The sequence below is a fragment of the Kogia breviceps genome, chromosome 2 (genome assembly GCF_026419965.1).
Source record: "Kogia breviceps isolate mKogBre1 chromosome 2, mKogBre1 haplotype 1, whole genome shotgun sequence".
In the NCBI taxonomy this organism is placed as follows: Eukaryota; Metazoa; Chordata; class Mammalia; order Artiodactyla; family Physeteridae; genus Kogia; species Kogia breviceps.
In genome coordinates, this window is record NC_081311.1 from 27,650,453 (window position 1) to 27,672,660 (window position 22,208).

General features: G+C 56.9%; 2 protein-coding genes across 6 annotated transcripts in view; one reads left to right on the forward strand and one right to left on the reverse strand.

Annotated features, from left to right (window-relative positions):
- The window catches only part of LOC131750791 (uncharacterized), a 31,614-nt gene extending 17,039 nt beyond the window's left edge, over nt 1-14,575 (reverse strand). Inside the window, exons 1-6 of one of the 5 annotated variants that reach the window (XM_067024849.1) lie at nt 14,173-14,575; nt 13,462-13,636; nt 12,120-12,245; nt 6,799-6,869; nt 6,456-6,561; nt 5,985-6,272 (exon numbers count right to left, since the gene is read on the reverse strand). In XM_067024849.1, coding sequence (XP_066880950.1) covers nt 6,558-6,561; nt 6,799-6,869; nt 12,120-12,245; nt 13,462-13,636; nt 14,173-14,447 — 651 coding nt within the window. In that variant the 5' untranslated portion in view covers nt 14,448-14,575 and the 3' untranslated portion in view covers nt 5,985-6,272; nt 6,456-6,557. Of the gene's footprint in view, nt 1-5,699; nt 6,273-6,455; nt 6,562-6,798; nt 6,986-10,518; nt 10,711-12,119; nt 12,246-13,461; nt 13,816-14,172 lie in introns of those variants that run through there. The other 4 variants (XM_067024848.1, XM_067024851.1, XR_010838846.1 and 1 more) reach the window with 4 other exon arrangements.
- On the forward strand, nt 13,646-17,861 carry LBX1 (ladybird homeobox 1). The gene is made up of 3 exons (XM_059053708.2): nt 13,646-13,821; nt 14,838-15,547; nt 16,230-17,861. Exons 2-3 carry the CDS (start codon nt 15,223-15,225, stop codon nt 16,748-16,750), a joined length of 846 nt encoding a protein of 281 aa, XP_058909691.1. The 5' UTR covers nt 13,646-13,821; nt 14,838-15,222; the 3' UTR covers nt 16,751-17,861.
- Nucleotides 17,862-22,208: the final 4,347 nt, after the last annotated feature.

Genomic DNA, 22,208 nt, shown 5'->3' on the forward strand with positions numbered 1-22,208 from the left:
GTACCTCTCTTGTAGCACTTTGCATTTCCTCCTTAGTAGAATATTATTTCTACACTTGGCTCTATCAAAAATGCTGATCAGTGGCTGTACACAGCTCCACTCCCAACCAGCTCTTTGCTGGGCAGCTGCTTACAATGTGGCCTGGCATTAAAAGATGAGCTGGGCCATCTGATTTCCTTTCCTGGGAATTTGAACTATGAAATACAGAGAGACTAGAGCAGTTAGCAGAGGTGATGTAGAGAGAGACTCAGAGAGGCCGGCTGGTCAAATGTAAGTCACAGTTATGAGAAATTATGAGGAAATCCAGGAAGCTCTTGATGCTGCACAGAGGTCAGAAGCAGTTATGAGTTGGGGCCCTGGAGGCCGACCTGAGTGAGAATTCTGACTCCTCCACTTCCTGGCTTGAACCTGGGGCAAAGTACCTAACCTCCTTGAGCCTCAGTGTTCTCACATGTAAAATGGGGATAATGAGATTAGCTAACTCACAGTGTTCTTAAGAGGATTAACTGAAGTAAGCATGGAAACCAAACTGTCTGGCTTTCAGTAAGTGCTCAGAACTTGTTAGCTATCATTCCTTCTCCCCCTATAACAACAGCAACAATAACAGTTTCATTAATATTAATGAGGAGAGACACAGAGAAAAGAAGACCCTGTAGGGTGTCTTTTCACCTTACCATGGGAGACAAGTTAGTGCCCAGAGCTGCCTTGGTCCATGTGCTTCCATATAAAGGCTCTCCTCTTTCTTGTGGCTACTCAAGGGAACCTCTGTTTCTTGTAAGCAGAAGGACCCCTGCCCAGACTCCCATCTTCCTCTTGGGTCTGGACTTGAGCCCCTCACCGTCCTGGATGATACTCTGTCTCCTGCCTGGGCCTTGAACACAGCTCATGTTTAATGCTTGGTGAACAAATGAATAAGTTTCCAGGTCGTCTCTAAGGAACCTACAGAAAGGCCATTTTTAGGGGACTCAGAAATGCCAGGGGTACATATCTGGGGGAGAGTCAGCCCCCTGGTTCATGGCCTCAACCCTCAAATTAGGAAAGGCGGCAGGCCAGGACCAGGATCACTCTGGACGACTGATGCTGCGGGGTCCCCTGAGTTCTGGCCTTGCCACAGGCTGCTAGGCCTTGCCTCTTTCTTTCCTCACTCCCTCTGGCCCCAGGAGCAGGGGCTGTAGGGTCACAGGAGGGGCACTGAAGGAAGAGAGCCGCTGGGTCAGGTTGCCAGTCTGCTGAAACAGGGCCAAGGCATCACCTAGCTGCCTCATCTCCTCCCCTCCTCCCAACCCCGTACTCAACTCCAACCACACTCACATCCCTTCCGGCCCTTACCTTCACCATGCCCTTTCTTACTATGTCATTGTATATGCTATGCTTTCCCCCTCAGATGCCCTTCCCTGCCTTCACCTCCAAAGAAAACTACTGGTCTTTTAAAACTCAGTTCAGAGCTGGCCTCCTGCTGGAATCTTCTCTGGATCTCCCAGATAGGGTTAAATGCTCCTGCTCTGTGCTTCTATGGTCCTTGTGGAGATTTTTATGAGCCAAAGCTCATCACTCCAATTACCAGTGTACTTGTCTGTCTTTCCCTGAGAAGGTCTCAAGGACAGGAATTCTGTCCTATTTATCACTGTGTCCCCAGCACCTAGCAAAGGATCTAGCACATAGTAGGCTTTCACTGAGTGTTTGTGGACTGAATGAATGAACGTATGAACAGATTAACAGTTTCTTCCAGCTCCAGGATCCCTGGATCCTCTTGTTTTCTCTTCTTCCTTGGCTGTCTTGGGCATTTCTTGAAGTCTTCTGCCGTCCCATGAACTATTTCTCCCAAAGGCACTACTATCCACCCCCAGTCCCAAGCGACATCTGGTGTCTACAATGCAGGACACTGCAGGGTTATGGGTCTAGAGAGTTTTTTTGTTTTGTTTTGTTTTTTAATGGGATCTTCCCAGACCAGGGCACGAACCCGTGTCCCCTGCATCGGCAGGCGGACCCTCAACCACTGCGCCACCAGGGAAGCCCAGGTCTAGAGAGTTTTAAGGCTAGATATTTGGGGCTTAGGTACGAAGCAGGGACCACAAGAGAATGAGGACAAAGTGGTGCAGGTTGGGGACTTGAATGTCTTCACTGGCCATTTGGGTCCCGATGGGTGGGTCCAGGCTCTCTCTTCCAGACAGGCCTCTGACTGGGCTGCTGGGCATGGCTGCCACTTGCCTGCCCTCCTACCTTCCCGGGCCCACGGCTGAGCGGCTGGCAGAGGCAGTACTGGGCCAGCCCAAGCAGACAGCCTTGCGCGATTGCTGGCTCCAGGCCTCCCAGCCCAGCTTGTAGCTCCCCCCAGAGTGGCGGGATTGATTGGCTGCAGCCGGAATGGGCACCAGTCTCCCTGGCTTGGACAGAAACGGGGCCATCTGTTACACCTCTAGTTAAAAGTACATAAAGTTGAGCATTTGTGCGCCGACAATACCACCCCTGACACCCTCCACGCGGCACAGCGCTCCGGCTCCTTGGCAGGCTTGCGCTCCGTGACAGGCCGACACAGCAAGGCCTACACACTCATTGGCACTATGGCTCCACCCCCCAGTGGCCTAGCCCAGCTGGGTCCAGCCTAGAAACCCTAGATTCCACCTGTATCAGAGGGTGGAAGGAAGGAAAGGGGGATGGGTGGGAGGGTGTATACTGGTGGGCAACTCTTGCTCCAGCTCAGGTCTCCTGGGCTGCAGATGACGCTAGACTTTAGTTCTGATTTGGGGGAACCCAGTACAGTTGCTCATGCCAGTCCTAGGCAATGGGGCTTCACGTGGGCCCAGGCTGACTCTGGGCTCACACCAGGCCCTGGGTTTCCTGGGCCAAGCCAATCAGAAGAGTCCATCTTGTTAGCCAGTAAGCTCATGCCCCTTGAGTTTTGAGCCCCATGGTGGCATCTTACACCAACCCAGAGGACAGCTTTGGATAAGGCCTTGGGCTTGGAGTTCTAGACTCTGATTTCTGGGCTCTGGGATGTGGACCCTGATTTCTGAACCCCAATTTCTGGTCTCTGGCTTTGGGCCTGGACACTCAAGGCATTCCACAACCATCTTTTCCCATTTATAGTCCTCTGTTGCTCTAGCCAGGCCAGCTTGCTCTCTCCCAAAACTGTTGTGAGCAGTTCTGCCTGCCTCTGTCCTTTTACTCTTGCTGCCCCCTCTCTCTCCAACCTGGAATTCTCTGTTTCTTCCCTCCAGCCTCTCAACCCTTCCCATCTTTCGAGGCCTAGCTCTAGTTCCAGCTCTGCCAGGCAGACTTCTCTGGCTAGAGGGCTCCTGCCTGCTCTGCTCTCCCACAGGCCCCCTCCCCCACCTGAATGGTTTCTTATGAGGCTTGTCCAGTATGAGACTGGAGCGCCTCTGCACAGGTAGAACCTGGGCTGGACTTTATCTTGCCCCCAGACTAGAATAGAGCTGGGAGCACGAGGAAGAAGGAGGCTTTATAAGTGTTGGCCTGAACTCAGCTCAGCTGTTGGGGAAGGGGCATAATGACTGCAGAGGTGGTACTGGCTTTCCCAGGGGCCACCCTCATAGCGCTGATGGTCACAGCATGGAAAGCAGATGGCCAGGTAGACAGACAGCTTTTGATTACTCATGTGTTTGTTTAGTACATATTCATTAGACACGTGCTATGTGCTTAGTCCTGTGTGGAGCATGGAAGAGAAGGAACAGTAAAAAAAAATAATAATAATGAGATTAGACACAGTCCCTGACCTCAAAGAGCTTATCCATTAGTAAAGGCCACAAGACAAGTTCAAATAATAACTATAATGCAATGAACTAACCAAAATCAACAGAAGCGTCCTTTGTCTTACGCAACAATAGACTCAGAGCTGGAAAGGACCCAGAAGATCAGAGACTTTAATGTCCACCCTCAGCCAAAAGACATTTATATACATTGCCTGAGATAATGTGGGTAAAGCTCTTACTTGGCACAAAATAAGCGATAGTAAAATGGTGGAGATGATGATGATGGCAATAAGATTGATTATTAGCCTTCCCAGCTGGTTCAAAGCATATTCCACCTGTTGGGAACGCTCACTCCCACACAAGGCAGCTCATTCCATTGTTTACACTTCTACCTTTTGGAAAGCTATTCATTCACAATGGTAAGGTGAAATCATCCTCTCTGTCCCCACTTGGCAACTGTGGTAATTCCACCTCTGGGACCACACAGCAGCCTGGGACTAGGGTGAGGCAAGTGAGATGCCCAAGCACAAAATTTCAGGGGTCGTACACAACACTGAGCACAAGTACCTCCTTAAATTTTGTGCTCTAGGCACCTTATTTGCCTCACCTAGTCCCAGCCCTACCACACAGTGAGTCTGTACCCATCCCTAGCCAGCCCCAGGTGGGAGCTGTCAGATTTCTCAAGTCCCCTTAACCTCCAGAGATGCTCCTACCAGCAGCCTACAAGACGTGGGGTTACCTGGTATGGCCCCAAGGATGGGGTGATGGGGACAGAAGCACACTGAGAATTATGGGAGGGTTTTAGTTCTAACTAGGGGGACTTACCTGCCCACTCCAATCCCTTCCTGCACAACACCTCCTTCTGGCCTGGTTTAGTAACCCCCAACCCTTCCCCACAGCACTGGAACGAGGGACTAAGTAAGGCTGGTGTGCCCAAATCTGCGCCTGAAAATGAACACAGGCAAGTGGGTTCTAAAGGACATTGAGCAGTGGGCCTGGATATGGAAAGTCATGTGACTGTTTCTCCTTCTCATGGGCATCCCCAGGTAGGGGGGGTGTGTGTGTGGAAAGCAGAATGTAAGGCTTATGGAGGATTGGGATTGGGGAGTATTGAGGGGATAAACAGAGAGCAGGAGGGCTGGGGGAAGGAGAAGAGTGGAATATAAAGACAGGATGATCTGCTGCACTACTTTTCAGCTGGGTCACCTTAAACAAGCCACTTGAACTTCTGAGTCTCGATTTGCTAGCTGTAAATTGAACTACAAAGACTGTTGCCTACCCACAGGGAGGACCATGTCACCTACTGTGACAGGCCAAGATCCTTACTCGGTTCAGTCACGATCATCAGGCTGGGGGTGAGGTCCAGGCATGCCGAAACCTTTGGGCTCCGCTCAAAGTGGAGTTGCACTCTGCTCCGCAGCCAGGGCTGGGATCCAGACTGGGAGTCTCTTTCTCCTTAGAACCACTTTTGTGGTCTCCTTGTTTCTCTCTGGCCCCCATCAACCCAGTCCCGACAAATCCTCGCTTTTTCCTTTGCGGTTTATAAAGTCGTGTTCACACCCACAGCTTCTTCAGCCTCCCAAGAAAGAGCCCTGAGACGCAATAGGCTATAGAATTGCTCTTCCCATTTTCATAGGCACAAACCAAGGCCCGCAGCAGGTTAGAAACGCAGGAGGGAGCTTGAACTCGGCTCTTCCGAGCCTCTCCCCCCGGGCTGGGGTCCTAAGGGCCACTGAGAGACGCTAGGATGGGCGCGCGGGCTGAGAAGGGCATCGTGTGCTGGGGGTGGGCGCCGGCGCGGGCCTGAGCTTCCCCCGGGCCGCCAGCAGCAGGCGCTGTGGCGGAGGCGCCCTCCCTACCCGAGCATTAATTTAAGAATAGCTCACACTAATCCCTGGCTGTGTGGAAACAGCGTCTTATTAAATGCTTCACACAGATTTGGTATAATAAAGATGAATATATTATATCCTTTGCCTCCCCCAGAGTGAGTCAATAATAAGAGAGAGGGAAAAATGAAACATAAATACTATGTAATGGGACCTGTGTCGAGGGACTCGTGGCCTGTCGGGGCTTCCACGGGGTGACCTTGAGGCGGGAGCTCGGGACGGGGTCGCCAGGGAGCCGGATGCCAGCCCTTCCCTGCCCAGCCAGGGGTCCCCAGGCCCCAGCTTCCAGCCTGCCCTCACTCTGCTCCCCACAAGCCGCTAGGAGGACCCTACCTCAGAGAGGCGCCCCTGGAGAGGGTGAAAGAGTTGGGGGATCATCTGGCCATACCTCTTCCCTGCGCAGGGCCGTGTGTCTTCTCCCCCGCGCTCCTCCCCCTCCGACCAGGACTTCCGAAGACGTGGGCCCCACAGGACAGACTGAGCAGATGAATAAACTCCAAAGAGGAAAAATCGAGGAGCAAGGGCTTCTGCCTCGGCTCTGCCGCCGCCGCCTCCCCGGGCTCGGGGGAAATAGTTGCCCTCCCCGTCCCGCCCCAGGGGCTCTCCCGTAATAAGCCGGAAGTCCGACACTGGGTCTGGTTTCCGTCCTTCTCTGGGAGCCGCCAAAATCGTTTACCTGAAAATAAGAATTTCAAAGCTTTCCCGGCACGGAAAAAAAGGGAACGTTTGGCGATTCAGCCCAACCCCTCTCCGCTCAGGTGGTGGCCGGCCCTGCGAGGGCTCGAATCGCCAGTCCAAGTGAAGCTGCGTGGCGTAAACTCACGAGCGACTCGGAACCGGATATAGGTTCGAATCCCACCTGTGCTGTTGACCAGCGGAAGGCAATCTTAACCTCAGTTTCCACTTCGGTAGAACCAAGATGTGGTGAGGATTGGAGAAGTTTCTAACGCCTGGCAACCCATCAGCTGTAAAAATAATAATAATAATAATAAAATAAAAAGCAGCTACCAGCTGCTCTCGAAATATTCGTTAAAATAAATGGTCATTTCAGACCTAATATTCTCCCGAACCTCATTTCCTCCTCAGGCCCCAAAGCAGGCAACCCCTTTTCCCAAACGAATCAAAAGACTTAGTCTCCCATCACTCTCCTTAAATCTCTTGACCTTTGCCCCGTCAAGGCTCAGAGATGTTAAGAGACTTACCCAACATCACACAGCCGGCCGGCGGTGGAGCCGTCTGAGGTCAAGGTGCTGTCAGTCCATCTAACCTGCCTCTGCAAAGACACCCAAGCCGGTCTGCTGCAGAAGCCGTTCGAAATTTGTCCTCGTACCCAGCGGCCCGACTGAGGCCTCAAGACGGGCAGAGTATGTCCAGGCCTCCACACGCCGACTGCAGGGCACCGAACGAAGAAAAACAAATGCGTATTGGCTGAGGGAAGAGGAAGAGGAGGAGGCAGCGGCAAACAACGAAGATTCTGATGGGGGGAGAGCGGAGTAGGGAAGTGAGGGACGCGAGCTGCCTTCCCCCGGTTCTGGCTGCCCGCAACACCGGTGGAGACCAGGCCCGGGGTCTTGTTCACGCCGGCCCCGTGAGGGTCATTGGGGCCAGTGGGAGGGTCTCGGCCCGAGGTTCACTACTGTAGGAGTAGGGAGGCTGCTGAAGAGAGGGCGTGGTCGACCCAATGGAACTGAAGGGGCCTGGGAAAGAGCTGGAGGAGCTAAGCATGGGTGAATGTTTGATGGGATGAGTGTGATCCCTCAAGATCAGGAACCCGGGGACTTGTGAGAAGTGGAAAAGCCAGAAGAGGCTGGTTCCACTCAAACGAAATAAGGCTGTGGGCGGTATGCACTTAGCCTCTCAGGCCCAGCAGCCTGGGGCTAACTTCCCCGCAGGGCGAGCTTGGGGACCCCAGCCGACACCGTTGGCTGGCGCGGCGGGAACTGGATCTATGGGTACGGGAGAGGCGGGGAGCAGAGGCAGAACCTGGGCATCACAGTGGGTGGAAAGTTCCGTGGCTTCCCTGGAGCTACACTCTGACCACAAGAAAAAATCCCGGCCCGGACAAAGCAGCTCCTGGGCACTGGGCTCTGAGCACAGGAGCCTGCCTTTGCCACTTTGCTCAGAGCCACACCGCCCGCGTTCTCGGTGCGGTTGGGTGCTACCACAGCTCGGTTTCCCGCAGGTAGGGCCCCCTCGTTACCTATTCTGGCCCAGGTCCCGCCGCCTGTCTTCTCTTGCCCGGGGTCTTAAGAGCGGCTAAGCTGCGACAGCCCTGCCCAGTAGGCGGCCCTCTGACCTGAGGGGATCAGGGACCAGAGGGTCTCCTGGGATTGGGCCGGGCAGAATCCAGGATGCGAGCGGGCAGGGGTCTTCTATCTGGCTCCGCTCCTCAAGCGTGTTAGTGACTCGCCCTCCCCTCAGCTGGAACTCGAGGGGAGGCGCGGGCGGCGGCGCTAATGCAATGAGCCCCCCCCCCCGCGCGGCTGCTGAATTATTCACGTGCAGTTTATTACGGAGAAGCCTGACTCAGGCCTTTCCCACGCCCGCCTAGCCACGCTGGCCGGCTCCTAGGTCTCCTCACCTCTCCCCGCCTAGGTTCCTTGGCCTATCCACCTCGTCTAGCCCAGGCTCCTCTGCCTGGCCTGCAGCCTGGCGCCCTCCCACAGGCAGAGGCTGTGGAATGAGTAGCCTGACCACCGTTAGTGGTTTTGCTCAGACCCAGAAGTTTGTTTAGTAAGAGAGAGGTCAGTTCTTGGAGCTTCCCTAGATGGCAAAGAGAATGGACACCCTGCCCCCCGTGGACCCAAGAGCAGCAAGGGCTGGGGTGCAGCCTCTCCCCAACTCCCCCACCCTTCAGCCCCAAACAGCCATCCCAGGAGCCCACCAGCCCCTGCCTCAGGCTGCAGAACCTGAAGGGGGTGCACAAGGGACCAAGGATTTCATCCCAACCTCAGCAGCTCGATGCCCAGGCCAGGGAAGGAAGAAGTATGGGGCGCTCTGTCTTCTGCTCTGGGCTGGCGCTTCTGGCCTCCTGCTTAGCTGTTCCCCTTGCCAGGAAAGTGGTCCTCACTTCTGCACCTACCCCAATGATCCTGGATTTTTGAGGCTCATGTCAAATGCCACCTCCACTGGGACGGAACCAGACTCCCCCCACTATCCTTTACCCTCTTCATAGTCCCCTGGGCTACTGGGGTAGGGGTGTGTTTCCTGCCACTCCTGCCTGCCCATCTCTCTCCTTCTTCTGTCTGATCTTCCTCTCTGCTTCTGGGCCCAAAATACAATGGGGACTCAATCCTGTTTTTTAAAAAAAGAGGGAGAGGGTGAATGAACTCCATTCTTGAGTCAGGCCATACCACAGCTGGGTCGAGAACCAAGGACACCCCTCTCCATGGCCAAAAAGCATTAAAGAATGAGGTCTCCGTGCCCCTTTTGTATGTTGGAGGTATGAGCAGCAGGAGTGCCCCCACACATCTGCACGAAGCTGGCAAAACAATATTACCCTTCCCTTACACCCCTGTTCCTCTCTCTGGGGCACAGGCAGAGGCCCCTACCTGGCTCTCCCTTTTGTCTCTTATTATTCGTATTCATTTGACAAAGGCATCGAGAGCTCTTGGTATATGCCAGGCTGGCATAGGGCATGGAGAGGAGTTTCAGATCCCCAAGTTCACAGCCAGGCGGAGAGGGAGGCAGAAGGGCAGATGACAAACCAGCAGTTCCTGGCAATCTGACACTGACTCCAAGGGGGGTATACTAAGGAGCACAGAGGACTGAATAGGGCATTCAGTCACGCATCTTGGGCACCCCAAGATAAGGTGAGCACTAAAAATAGCAAGAGGTGCCAGGTGGGAATTCCCTGACTGTCCCGTGGTTAGGACTCAGTGCTCTCACTATGCTCTCACTACCCACTACTGGGCCCCGAATTTGAGTTCTGGTCAGGGAACTAAAATCCCATAAGCCGCGCAGTGCGGCCAATAAAGAGAGAGAGAGAGAGAGAGAGAGAGAGAGAGAGAGAGAGAGAGAGAGAGAGATGCCAGGAAAGGAAGCAACAGAGGCCCTTCCTGGGGAAGCAAAGGCTTGGGACCAAAAAGAGGGCTGCCCTGGAGGCTGCAGAATATAGTCACCTGGGCCTTGAGCATCTCTCCCCATCTCTACCTGTCCATATCACTCAGTGGTCTGTCTATGCCCCTCACACTTCCAAAGGGCAGTCAATTTCCCCATGCAGGGCTGAAGGGCCAGGAAGAGGCTGGGCTCTGAAGGAGTTCAGTTCACAAAAGAAGTTGGGGAGGTGGGTGGAGAGAAGCAGGGAAGGGCACTCTCAAAAAAAGTGCCCTGGTCATAGACCCTGCCCCCATCTCTCTTTGCCAGAAGAGGTCCTGAGAGCTGGGCCTTGCCAGAGACAGCAGGGCAGGTCCAGAAGCAGGCTTGGAGCCTGGTCTGAATTTTGGAGCAGCTGGCTCCCTGCTCCCCAGGCCTGCAGAGAGGCAACTTCCCTCCCCCTTCCCCTATTGGCCTGCTTCTGGCCTTAACCTTTTCTGGGTCTCCAATCCCTTTTGAGAATCCAATGTGTTATGTAATATTGCCCCTGAAAAAACGTGCACACTTGGGCTCACATACATAATTTTACACATAATTTCTGGGATCTTCAGAGCCCATAAAGCCCATTCAAGGAAACTTTGGGCTCTGGTTAGATACTTTGTGGTTCCAGGATTAAGACCTGAGTCAGAAAAAAACATTCTTCAAATCCTAATTACTCCCAAACAGGCTGTGTGACTTTGGAAGTGTTACTTAACTTCTCTGGGCCTCATTTTCCTTGTATGTAAAATCGGGGTAATAGCAGTAGCTACCTCACAGGGTTGTGAGTAATAAATAAAATCAATAAAAACTCTTAGCCGGAAGCCAAGCACATGGTAGCCAAGCACATGGTAAGGGCTTATGGTGTTTATTGTCATGGTTACTGTTGTTGTTACTGCAGAAGGTGGCCCAGGGCAGAATATAAAAACCAAGTAGGTAGTCCTGGTTCAGCCAGGGTGGCAGGAAGCCATCTATCGGAATCTACTTCTACAGCAGAAGAAACACTCTCTGAATTCCACAAGGAGTGTCACAGTAGCAGGTCCCTGGGGGACAAAAATGATCCTGATTTGTGGTCAAGTTAACTGATTTCAGGCAATGTCAGAACCTTTTTTCTGAAGGAAGCGCTGGCCTGAAGGCCAATGCTGGTGCTTACATAAATAATCGGGAAATGAAGGGGGCTACCAAAACAATCTGATTAAAGCCGATGGAGCCTTTGAGGGTTTACTTGAATATTCTCTCATGCTAAGGAATAACTCATTTTGTCTGAGTCTACAGGGTCCTCTTACCCTCGCAATTCATGCAATGTGCTTTCCCTCCTCTTAGTCCGGAATATTCACTGAACTAGGGGGAAAGCAGATTTTGGGCAGAATAATCCCTTCCCCTTCCACTGGAGACCGAAGAAGGCTGGGCCCTGGTGGTATAGGCAGCAAGCAGGAATTCGGGAGTCAGGATACAGTATAGACCAGGCTCTGAAGACAGGCATTCCCTCTATGGAGCAGACTCCAGGGACCAGCTGCTTCCACCTCCACGGGAGAAGACACTGGCCCAGCTGACCGGGGATGGGGGACCCCAGAAAGTCTTCCTGAACCTGCACTGAATCCCATGAAGGGGTCTGAGTAGAAGGTGAGATCCTGGAGCAATGGCAGAGTTCCTTCCCACCAACACTCACCCCACCTGCCTCTGAGTTACTCCCCTTTCAAAAATCTTACTATCTCCAAAAATCCTCTGAGGTGGGACCACCAAAGCCCGAGACTTGCTCCTCCACAATACATAATTGTTTATACTCTATTTGCTTGACAAAAACTCATTCAACCAATAATTGAGGGTACCCAGGTTCTTGCCTGGCCTGTGAATGTCTGAAGTGGATGGAATCCCCACATCAAGGAGCCTGCTCTTAAGCATCTCCCATTCTGGCAGGAGAGGGAGTGAGGCTAAGGGCAAACCCCAAACACAGCTCCTAGCTCTGCAGAAGGAGGCAGTGGATTTGTGCTCCCAGGATCCCAGAAGATGCCAACCTCCCACACACTGGGGTCTGGAGTTGGGGGAAAACCACAGGGTTGGGGGAAAAAAATCAGTGTGGCAGTTGGGCTGGTTTTTGAAGATAATCTGGATGAGGTGATAGAGGTAGGGGGCCCTAAACAACAAAACAGGCAGGTGACACCAGGTGCCCCCTGACTCCCCAACTATGCTGGCCAGAGCTGTTTGGCCAGCGGAGAGCACAACCAAATAGGCCAAGAAAACCCAAAACCTTGGGATTGGGTGGCAGGTGCCTGCCGGGAAGAGAAGAAGAGATTTGACAATGATGGGTGGAAGGGGTAATGTAGCAGATGATTGTGGACTGTCCTGTCCACTTTGACACAGTGTGGCCAGAGACTAAAGGTCCAGGGAAACAGGGCTCCAGTGGAGGAATTCTATGCTACCACCCCTTTGCTCCCCAATTCACTTTCCTCACCTTCCTGGCCGCCTCACAATAATCCTGAACTCTGCTGGTCCTGAGGGAATAGGATATGGGTAACAGCAGTGTTGTCCTTAAGATCCTGTCTTGCCGACCAGTATCAGGTGTGGAGACAGGAACAGACTGGAAAAATAGGGGAGGAGGAGTATTAATGGGAGCTCCTCAGGAGGATGGGGACCAAAGAGTCCCTATTTCCTGATCTGGAGGGGCCTCCTCTGCTAGCATGGAGGATATGGCTTGCCTGAGGCTCTGGGTCAGGGCTTTGGGGGTTATGGCAGGAAAGGGCTGTGGGCTAGAGGCTGAGGCGAGATCCTGAGAGCAGGAAGTGAGAGGAGAGAGAGCAGACCCCTTTTGGTCCCAGAGCTTCCAACCTAGCAGGGTTCAGCTCCCTGGAGCCCTCTTCTTCAGATCCCTCTCCACCATCTCTGGACTCCGACTCCAGGCCCAGTCTCACCTCATGGCTTCCAGAGCAGCACTGATGCATCAGAGACAAGCCTGCCTTGGGGATAGTTCTGCAGCTCTGGGGGAACATTCTCACCGTTCCTGCTTCTAAAGCACCTGTCCTCCCCCCAAGGTGCAGGACAAAGATGCGGAAGAGGATAAGTAGATCTTCCCAACACTGCCAAGCAGGCCTGGGGCAGGCACTGAGGTCCCAAACAAGAATCCTCTCTGCCTACACTGTCCCCTTTTACTCTGGAGAGCTGCAAGCCTTGTTCCAAATGAATAACCAGGAGATAAAGAAACTGATCTCTGATGCTCAGAGGACCCTATGCTAGAGGCATCAAGGAAGAGTACTTGTCCCCTGCCCCACAGCCCAGCTTGGTTTGCTCTCTGGAGCAGGTATGAAGGGGCAAGAAGCCCAAGAGGTCCTATTCTTCCCACCCCAACCTCTGGGCTGGGCCACAGTCCTCTGCACTGGCCTCTCTGGGGCCTTCTCTGGACCAAGCAGGGCTGCCAGACTGCACTGCCTGCCCAGGAGTTTACAAACAAAGCCAGGGAAAGGGCTGGGGCTGTATGTGGGGAGGGCAACAGCTCTTCCTCTCTTGGCTACAACCTCTCTCCTCCTCCCCTCCTTTCTACAGGGGTGGAAATGGAAAATTAGGGTGGCAGGGCAGGTGGCCCCACGCAAACCAAAGAGGGACTCAAGAGAAAAAAAACACCAAAAACGGGACATAGCCCCCTTGGGTGCCTCAGGGGAATTAAAGACATAGGTAGGGGTTCAAGCCGCCAAAATACCCACAGGTTCACATACATTTACACAAATAAACACATGGAGAACCACACACAAATATACATATTCAAAAAATAAACACATTCAAATACACACATAAATGCTCGCCTGATATGCACAGAGTTCGGGCCGTAGGGTTCCCAGTGCCCAGTGGACTCGAATGCCTCTCCCTGCGGGTTCCTGAGATCGCAGCCCCATCCGTGGCCCGGCCCCCTCCGGGCCCCCGCCACGCATCCGGAACAGCTGGAGTCGGCCTGGCGGTGCACTCAAGCCGGGCGCTGGGCTGGGCGGGGCCGGCAGCGGGGCCCCGGCCGGGGCCGGGCAGAGCTCAGCGGGGAGGCCCTGAGCCTGCCCCGTTAGCCCCGGCACCCGGCCCGGCTACCACGGTCGGACGCCGGTCACCAGGCGGGCCGTGGCCCCAGCCGGCCCGGAGAGCCGCGGCCTGAGTGTGCAACATTGCCGGAGGAGGTAAGGCTGTCGCTTCAGGCTCAGGCCGGGGGAGAGGTGCCTAGAGCCACCAACAAGTCCCCCCCTCCACCTCTCGGTTGGGGAAGGCTGTGTCCTCTGACTGGCCTCCTCACCCAACCCTTGGGATCCCCCACCCCTGTGTCCTGTGTCGCCTCACCCAGGGCTGCAGAGCCTCCTTGGACCTCCCGAGGGCCAACCCGAGGGCTGCAGATTCCTTCTCCCCAGGCGCGTTGCCCAAGGCCGTGGGTGAGGGGCAATTGGATCTGGGGGTAGGGGCGTTGGGTCCTTGATCTCAGCTCGGCAAAGTCCGTTCTGGGCGGCGACGGGGCCCACCCAGGCTCCTGGTCTTACCTGGCCCGCACGGCGGCTGTATACCTCCCCGATGGGCTCCTGCCGCCCTTCTCCGGCGCCAAATCCCGGGTTGGAGAGCCTGAGACCTCCGGGCCAGCGCTGCCATCACAGCCAGGCCGGCGGGAGGCGGGTACGCCGGGAGCGCGGCTCTCAGTTTGGGGTGGGGGCGGCGGCTTTTCAGTCGCCGGTGGTTCGAGTGCAATAAAGGAGCCGCTAATGTAATTTACAAACAGGTCGGGCCGAGCGCGGCGCAGCGCCGGGACTGACAGGCGCATTAGGCAGGCTAATTCCAGCCGGCTCCTCCTACCCCAGGCCCGCTAATTAATGAGCTTCCCAACTTAGAGCTGCCTGCATTGGACTGACAGAGTGAAAGAGAGGACGAGGGAGAGGGAGAGAAGGAGACGGGGGGAGCAGAGAAGAGAGAGGGAGGGAGAGAGGGAGAGAGGGAGGGAGAGAGGGAGGGAGAGAGGGAGAGAGGGAGGGAGAGAGGGAGGGAGAGAGGGAGAGAGAGAAGAGGAGGAGAGAGAACAGAGAAAGAAGAGAGGAGAAAGACAGGGAGAAAGAAAGAGAGAGAGAAGTGCCGCTGCAGATAATTGATTACTCCTCGATCAAGGCTAACTTGTTAGCAATAGTCAATTGCCCCATCTCTCCGCCTCCCCTCGTAGTACGGGATCGGCGCCCTCGCCTCGGCTCTTCCAACTGCCGCCGCCAGGACCCGGGGCCAGGAGCCGCCGCGGAGCCACCTGACACCTTTAAATAGCACCGGGGCTGGCGAAACTGGAGCCCCGCGCGGCGCGCTCCGGCTCGCGCCCCGGATTGCTGGAAGCCCCGGCGGCGGCAGCGCCCGCGTCAGCGCCCTCCTTCTGGGGCCCCGTGCGGCTGTGCTCGCCTCTGCCGCTGCGCTAATCGGCCCCGAGCCTGGCCCGCGCGCTGCCGGGCGCGGCCTCCTTCCCGCCTGCCGCCCGCCCGCGCCTCCCGGCGCCCGAGCTGCCCGCGGGCTGGGTCCCCGAGGCCCGAGCCTCCCCGGCCGGGCCCCCAAAAGAGGCCGAGATGACTTCCAAGGAGGACAGCAAGGCGGCACCAGGGGAGGAGAGGCGGCGCAGCCCGCTGGACCACCTGCCGCCTCCCGCCAACTCCAACAAACCGCTGACTCCGTTCAGCATCGAGGACATCCTCAACAAGCCGTCTGTGCGGAGAAGTTACTCGCTGTGCGGGGCGGCGCACCTGCTGGCGGCCACGGACAAGCACGCGCCGGGCGGCTTGCCCCTGGCGGGCCGCGCGCTGCTCTCGCAGACCTCGCCGCTGTGCGCGCTGGAGGAGCTTGCCAGCAAGACTTTTAAGGGGCTGGAGGTCAGCGTCCTGCAGGCAGCCGAAGGTAGGCGCCGCCACTGGGTTCCCCGGCGCCCAGCACCAGGCTCCCGGCTCCATGTGTCCCACGCTTAGTGCTCTCTGCCTCTGCCCGCCCCCTCCCGCGCCGGCTGTCAGGGCCCTCCAGCCCAAGCCGCTGCCGCTGGGAGTGAAGATGCGTGGGACAGGACCCAAACCCTATTTCCTAGGGGCCTCTGGATAGGCCAGAGTCGAGTGACCGCGGAGGGGAGGCAGGAACCCAAGATCTCTCTGCAGTCTGCCTGCTCTGCTTAACTCCCTCCCGTTCTCAGTGGCCTGTGGGTACTGCTAGCCCTGTTCCTGAAGTGGGGAATGCAGAGCCTTTGCTGGGACCTTTTGGGTAGGGGTAGAGCAGGGCTGATTGCGACGATGTGGAGAGCTAACATTCACACCCAGGCAGGGCGTCCCTGTCTGGCTCTCATGTTCTAGCGACCTCGGGTCTTTCAAACCAACTCTCAGGTGAAGCGGCAGAGACCAAAACAATTTTTCCTAGGGACTTCCGGTGGACGAGAGATGGGGGAAGGGGGCTTGTCATAGTCTGGGTGGACGAATCTAATCCTAGAAGGGAACAGCGGCAGACTGCAGGCCGGATGGGTCTAGGTGGGGTGAGTAAGGACCGGGGTGGGGTCTCCTCTCCTCTGGCGCAAGCCTATACTTTGGTTTCCTCTCAGGCCGCGACGGGATGACCATCTTTGGGCAGCGGCAGACCCCCAAGAAGCGGCGAAAGTCGCGCACGGCCTTCACCAACCACCAGATTTACGAGTTGGAGAAGCGTTTCCTCTACCAGAAGTATCTGTCCCCCGCCGATCGCGACCAAATTGCGCAGCAGCTGGGCCTCACCAATGCTCAGGTCATCACCTGGTTCCAGAATCGGCGTGCCAAGCTCAAACGGGACCTGGAGGAGATGAAGGCCGACGTGGAGTCCGCCAAGAAACTGGGCCCCAGCGGGCAGATGGACATCGTGGCGCTGGCCGAACTCGAGCAGAGCTCAGAGGCTGCGGGCGGCGGCGGCGGCGGCTGCGGCAGGGCTAAGTCAAGGCCTGGCTCTCCGGCACTCCCCCCAGGCGCCCCGCAGGCCCCGGGCGCCGGGCCCCTGCAGCTCTCGCCCGCCTCCCCGCTCACGGACCAGCCGGCCAGCAGCCAGGACTGCTCGGAGGACGAGGAAGACGAAGAGATCGACGTGGACGATTGAGCGGCGCCCGGCATCTTCCGCAGCCCCGGGCTCCTAGCGCTCTTTGCCCGCCACCTCCCGGACAGGACCGCCGAGGGGATCTGGGACCTCCTCTGCAGCTCCCGTCTTCTCCCCTGTCCCTGGCCCGGACTCGGCTCCTGGCAGCCGCCTCTTCCCTCTCGAAGCAATAAACCTGGGCTGGCCGGCCGAGCCGGCCGCCGCGCGCGGCCTCCGCTGCCCCGGGAGCCCTCGCCGTGCAATTCTGTATGGCTTCTGTATAAATATTTAAACCTATATACCGGGTTCTTCCCACCGCAGCCTGACTTTTTTTCTTTCTTTCTTTTATTTTTTAAAATCTCGGAGAGTTCCATGTTCTCAAAGCTCAGGCTGCCGGGTTTGCTGAGGGCGAGATAGAATCGAGGGTAATGAACACTTAACCTCGAGGTCTGGAGGAGGGGCAGCCCCGACTTTTTGATTTTTCTCTGCATGTGGCGAATGCACCGGTCCTCTCCCTCCTCACCTCCCTAGGCCTATTGCAGTTGATTTCTTTTATTTCTTTCTGCCTTTATTCCCCCCCCACACACGTGGGAAGGGGCTGAGGGGGGCAACCGGGTCCTGACTTGCGAGTTTCAAATCGATGTTTCCCCCACCCCCGCCCCCACCCCAGCGAGAGAAGTCTGTTTTCGATGCCATTTCTGCCTCCTAATGCCCAGTAATGCTATTTTTAAGATTCCTCCCACCCTCTCCCGGTTGCCTGGGACTGACTATTGGGGTCCGGGTCTTAGGGACAAAGCAGGGGGAAATCCAACAACCAACCAATCAACCAACCAACCAACCAACGAAAACAGAACCCAAAGCCCAAGAATTATTTTTTACTCTTTTTAGAATTTTTTTGCATGTGACAGAGACTGAGAGGAGGCCGACCTAAGCCCTCGCGCCACCTCCTCCACAGCTCTGGGTCTGTCTTGCTGTATCCAACGCCCTGCTCCTAGCTCGACTTGGCCAGACGAGGGTGCCTGGATGAGAGTGGGTCCCGCGTGCCACTCCCCTGCTCCTGCCCTGCCCTCTCCTCCCCGGACTGTACCCAAGGCCTCTTTCTCCGATAAATAAAGTCTTTGCCATTTTACTAGAACCGGCGGTGACCGTTTCTGAACGAGTGGACCTTATTCAGTGAAGCCGCGTCAGGCTCGGTGTCTCGCCGCTGCTGGTCGCCGGCTGCCCAGGCCTTGGAGATTTGGAGGAGTTTCGGGGCAGGCGTGAGAATGAGGGGTGAGGGGGAAGTAGTGAGAGGGAGGAGGCGCTTCTTGCCCACAAACACGCGGCAGCTACCAAATGGTGCGGGGGCGAGAGAAGCGGGCTTCGCCAGGTCCGGGTAAAAAGAGAGGCGTACAGTGCTGGGAGAAAACGTGTGCGTACTTTGAGGGCGCCACGGGTGCAAAATTAATTTGTATGGGGCAAAAGCTGGGTGGGTGGGGACTTGCCGTGGGGTTCGTGCATCCCAGCCGGGACCCAAGGGCATTCTTCCTGCGCTCCCCGGGACACCAGCTAAGCCTCGGGTGTGGTATATAGCTCAGTCGGACAGCGGGCTGGAGCCTGAGGGCTCCCCAAGTTTCGGTTCGCCAGAGAGCCTCACCCTTGGGTGAGGGAGGAAAATGAGGCCAAAGGCACCAAGGGCAGGCTGAATTACTCACACGTGCACTGGAAGATGTGAGCCCGAAGCGTCTGAGAGTTAGGGTGGATTTCTGGTAACGTTCACAAATTCTGGGCCCCGAACCCGTCTGGGGACAGAGACATCAATCTCCCAAGGACTCTGGGGGAGTCCCCGCACCCCGAGGGCGGCTGGGGCAGGAACACAGGCAGCTTTTACTTTTCCGAACGGAACGGGTTTCTCTCTGGGCTTTTGTTGTCGCTGGGCTGGCGAGTGGCCGCTGTCACTAGAGGAGGGTCCCGCCTCCAGGCCACTCGGCTCTCTTTCTAAGCAAAATTGATGTGAGAAATGCGCATCTGGTCTCGGGCAGGCGATGGGGCCCCGGGGCCTGAATCGGGAACGTGCGAGTCCATGAGGAAACGAAGAGAGAGAAATAGAAGAAAAGAGAGCAGAACACTTCAAAAGCAGAGCGAGAAAGTGGAGAGCCACAGAGACGGGGGAGAAAGAGAAAGAGGAAAAGCTACAAAGAGAGAGACAGAAACAGAGACAGAGACAGAGGGAGAAAAGTGGAATGGGGAGAGGGTAGAGAAGAGAGGCGAGAACGAAAGAAGAGAGGCGGCCGGGCAGCGGGGCCGGCGTGCGGCCGGTTCCTCCCGGGCGACATAAATCGCCCTCTCAGGATGGATGGGTCTGTAATTCGGAGCGCGGACCATGAAGGCCGGGACGAATGGACCCGGGCGGCCGCTGACAGGCGACAATAGCCGGGCCCAGCCCCCCGCGGCTCCGGGTGCGGGCGCGGCCTCGGCCCTCCGCAGCCCAGAGCGCGCCGGCGCTGGCGACCATATGGTTTTTGAATTTTCTTCACAATTTGTAGACAATTTGATGGATTAGGTCCCCGCGCGCGCCTCCCCGGCACAAAGGCGGCGCAGGGACCGCGGCGCGTCGGTCACTCGGGCATCTGCGCCCGCCGTGCGCACCCCGCCCCCGCCCGGCCCCCGCCCCGCGCCCTGAGCCCGGGGCCGCCCGCCCAACACGCCCATGAATCCCAATGAAGCGGCCCTGGCACCTCAGGCCGCTGCCCGCTTCTCGGCCCCGGGCCGGGCCCTGCTGGGTCCCTTCGGGCTGGGGGCGGCGGCCCCGGGGCTGAGCCCACCCGAGCTGCAGAGCCCGCGGGGCGCGCAGCTAAGCAGGCGCATCGGGGCTGAGGAGAAACGGGGCCATTTATCCGCCCGTCTAGTTAAAGCGGGTTATTTGTTTGCTTCTCTGGCCTCCCCCTCCCATCCCCTCCCCCTTCCCTCCTCCCCCTCCTTCCCCTTCTGCCTTTTATTCTTTTGTCTCTAAATGGATTTAATGAGCCTGAAAAACATGACAATTGAATATAACCAAGAAATAAAAAGTAACGAGGGAGGAAGGAAGAAGGAAAAGAAAGAAGGAAAGAAGGAAGGGGAAGGATTAATAAAATAAAGGGGAAAATCCATTCAATTCAACAAATGTTTGTTGTGCCTCTTTTCTGTGCCAGGCCACGCTGGGGGCTGGGGAAATGGAAACGAATCAGATCCAGTTCCTACCCTCAAGGAGCTCCCAGTCTAGCAGACGAGACCCGCCGCACCCCAGCGCAGATAGGAGACCTGGGCCGAGGGGCAGAGAAGTGCCCTTTGCAGAGCTCGGAGAACCGACTCAGGGCCCCGGGTAGTGGGGGCTTCAGGGAGGAGGTGGCTTTGGACCCAGGCCTTGAAAGATGAGGAGGAATTCGTTATTTCTATAGGCCAGAACGAGGGCGGGCGGAAGGAGGGACCGCACGGTCGTCGGAGGGAAGGGGAGAGAGGCGAACGCGGAGCCCAGGGCTTGACCCCAAGGAGCCCTGGAGAGAGCGCGCCGCGCTGGGTCCCACACCTTTTGGGAAGCGGATTCCAGCCGCCCCGCAGTCTTCTCGTCTATGCTGGATTCGATGCCTCCGCCAGGCTGCCGGTGGGCTTCCGGAACCCGGCCGACAGCGCGTGTGGCCGTGGCATCCCGACTCGGTCCGAGCGGGCAGCGCGGCGCAAGGCTAGTTTCCTGACCCCATCGCGCAGGGAGGCGGCGACGACCGAGGGCAAGGGCTGAAGGGCTTGTCTGGAGATGGGAGCGAGGAGCTAGGGATCCAGGGAGGCCTGGGCTCTAGCCCACCCTCTCCCAGGCAATCCCGGCTCTGCTGAGAGCAGCTTCCCGCACGCCGCCCAGGGCGCTGGGATGGCCTTGGCCACGCTTCGGGTGCTTCAGCGGGGACCTGTGATGGGAGAGGGCCTCGAATCCAAGTGCAGGCCCTGGTCTCCTAACAGGCGCCGGCCGGGCCTGCCTCGGGTGCGGCTGTGCGTGGTGCGTGCACTGCATATGGGAGCTCCGTGGGAGCCGGGCGTGTGCATTACGTGTTTATTCTCCGAGTGTGAGTGTACGTACAAGTGTGGCTTGGATCGTGTGAGGGGCTGTGGGCCCTGCGCCCATTCTCGGGGCGAAGTTCGTTAAGGTTTGGGACCCTCCGGGCCACCAGCCCTGTGACCGGAGTTACTTTATAGCCTGGGGCCGTCTCAGGCCTGCGTGCTCAGGACTCTGGCCTCTCTGCAGACCCGCTTTCGGTTCCCGGCTGCCCAAGAGAAGCGGCCCGGCTCTGCTTCTTACTTCCCGGTTGGATCCGGGGCCTCGGCCCTGCTTGCCAAGTCCCAGGACGCGGGCGGGTTCTGCTCTCCCGGCCCGGGACGCCGCGGGGCGCGGACGGGCTGTGCCTGGCCCGGCGATCCGGCTGGCTCGGCTTTCCCTGCTCCGCCTTCTCCGACCCGGGATCCTGCGGGCGGCGCCGGGTGAGGCCAGGAGGCGCAGTTCCTTATTTTACGAGGTGTCGGGCCGGTGTCAGACGCAGCTCCGATAAGTAATACTCCAGTCTGAGGGACCAGAACGTGGTAATTAATCCCAAAGACTTAAGTGTATTTTAGTTCAGAAGAAAAAAAATCACTAATTCAATCGTCCGGAAAATTGAAGTTTGATGCATGAGTCCCCCCTGAAAGGGACGGGCTGGGGCCGCGTGCCTCCCCTCCCTCCGCCCCTGCCAGTCGCCGCGGGGACCCCCTCCTCCCCACCCTTCGGAGCCTCCAGGTCCAGGGAAGTCCACTCACATCGCCCTGCATGTCTCCTGCCGTTGGAACCCAGGGTACCTTGACTTTGCTCCCTACTCCAACAACCAGCCCCTCTTTCTCGAGGCCCAGAAAGCCGTTTGTGCCGAGAATACGGATGTTCCTCCAACACACACACAAACCTGGGAAGGGGCTTAAGGGAGCATGAGGTGTAGGGGGAGTGACTAGATAAGGGACCCAGAATGGACAGGGGCAGGGACTGCAAGATGAGGGAGAGGGGACCTGGAACCTGAGCAAACTGGGGTCACGAGGGTCAGCAGGTTGGAAGCCACTGTGGTAAAGTGGAGAGTCCCCTGGCTGGCTGTGGGTGGTGTGAGTCCAGGTTAGAACTGTGGGTGTGCTGGGTAGTGATGGTTGGGCTGTAGAACTGTGGATGGTTGGTTTGTGTGCAAAATGCGTGCCTCCCTAGACTGTGCATGTGCACGGATGAGGTCTTGGGCAGAGGTTAGCAGGCCTGGGGGAGCTGGGAGCCTGATCCCGGATGGGTCCACAGGCTGTGTTTCCCACAGATGAGGCTCCTGGGACTAGAGCAAAGGCAGGTGGTGGTCCTGGGCCTGGTGCATGTGTATGAGGGGGGAGTAATACTCGGGATGGAGAATTCCCACCCTGAGTTTTCCTGGGGCCCCACCTCTGCATTTCCAGATCCAGGCTGCCATCAGCAAGCTAC

Excerpts from the sequence above, each read along its gene's own strand:
- LBX1 (XM_059053708.2), top strand. The coding sequence starts at position 15,223 with ATGACTTCCAAGGAGGACAGCAAGGCGGCACCAGGGGAGGAGAGGCGG. Across the intron at positions 15,548-16,229 it reads CGTCCTGCAGGCAGCCGAAG|GCCGCGACGGGATGACCATC; the intron begins GTAGGCGCCGCC and ends GTTTCCTCTCAG.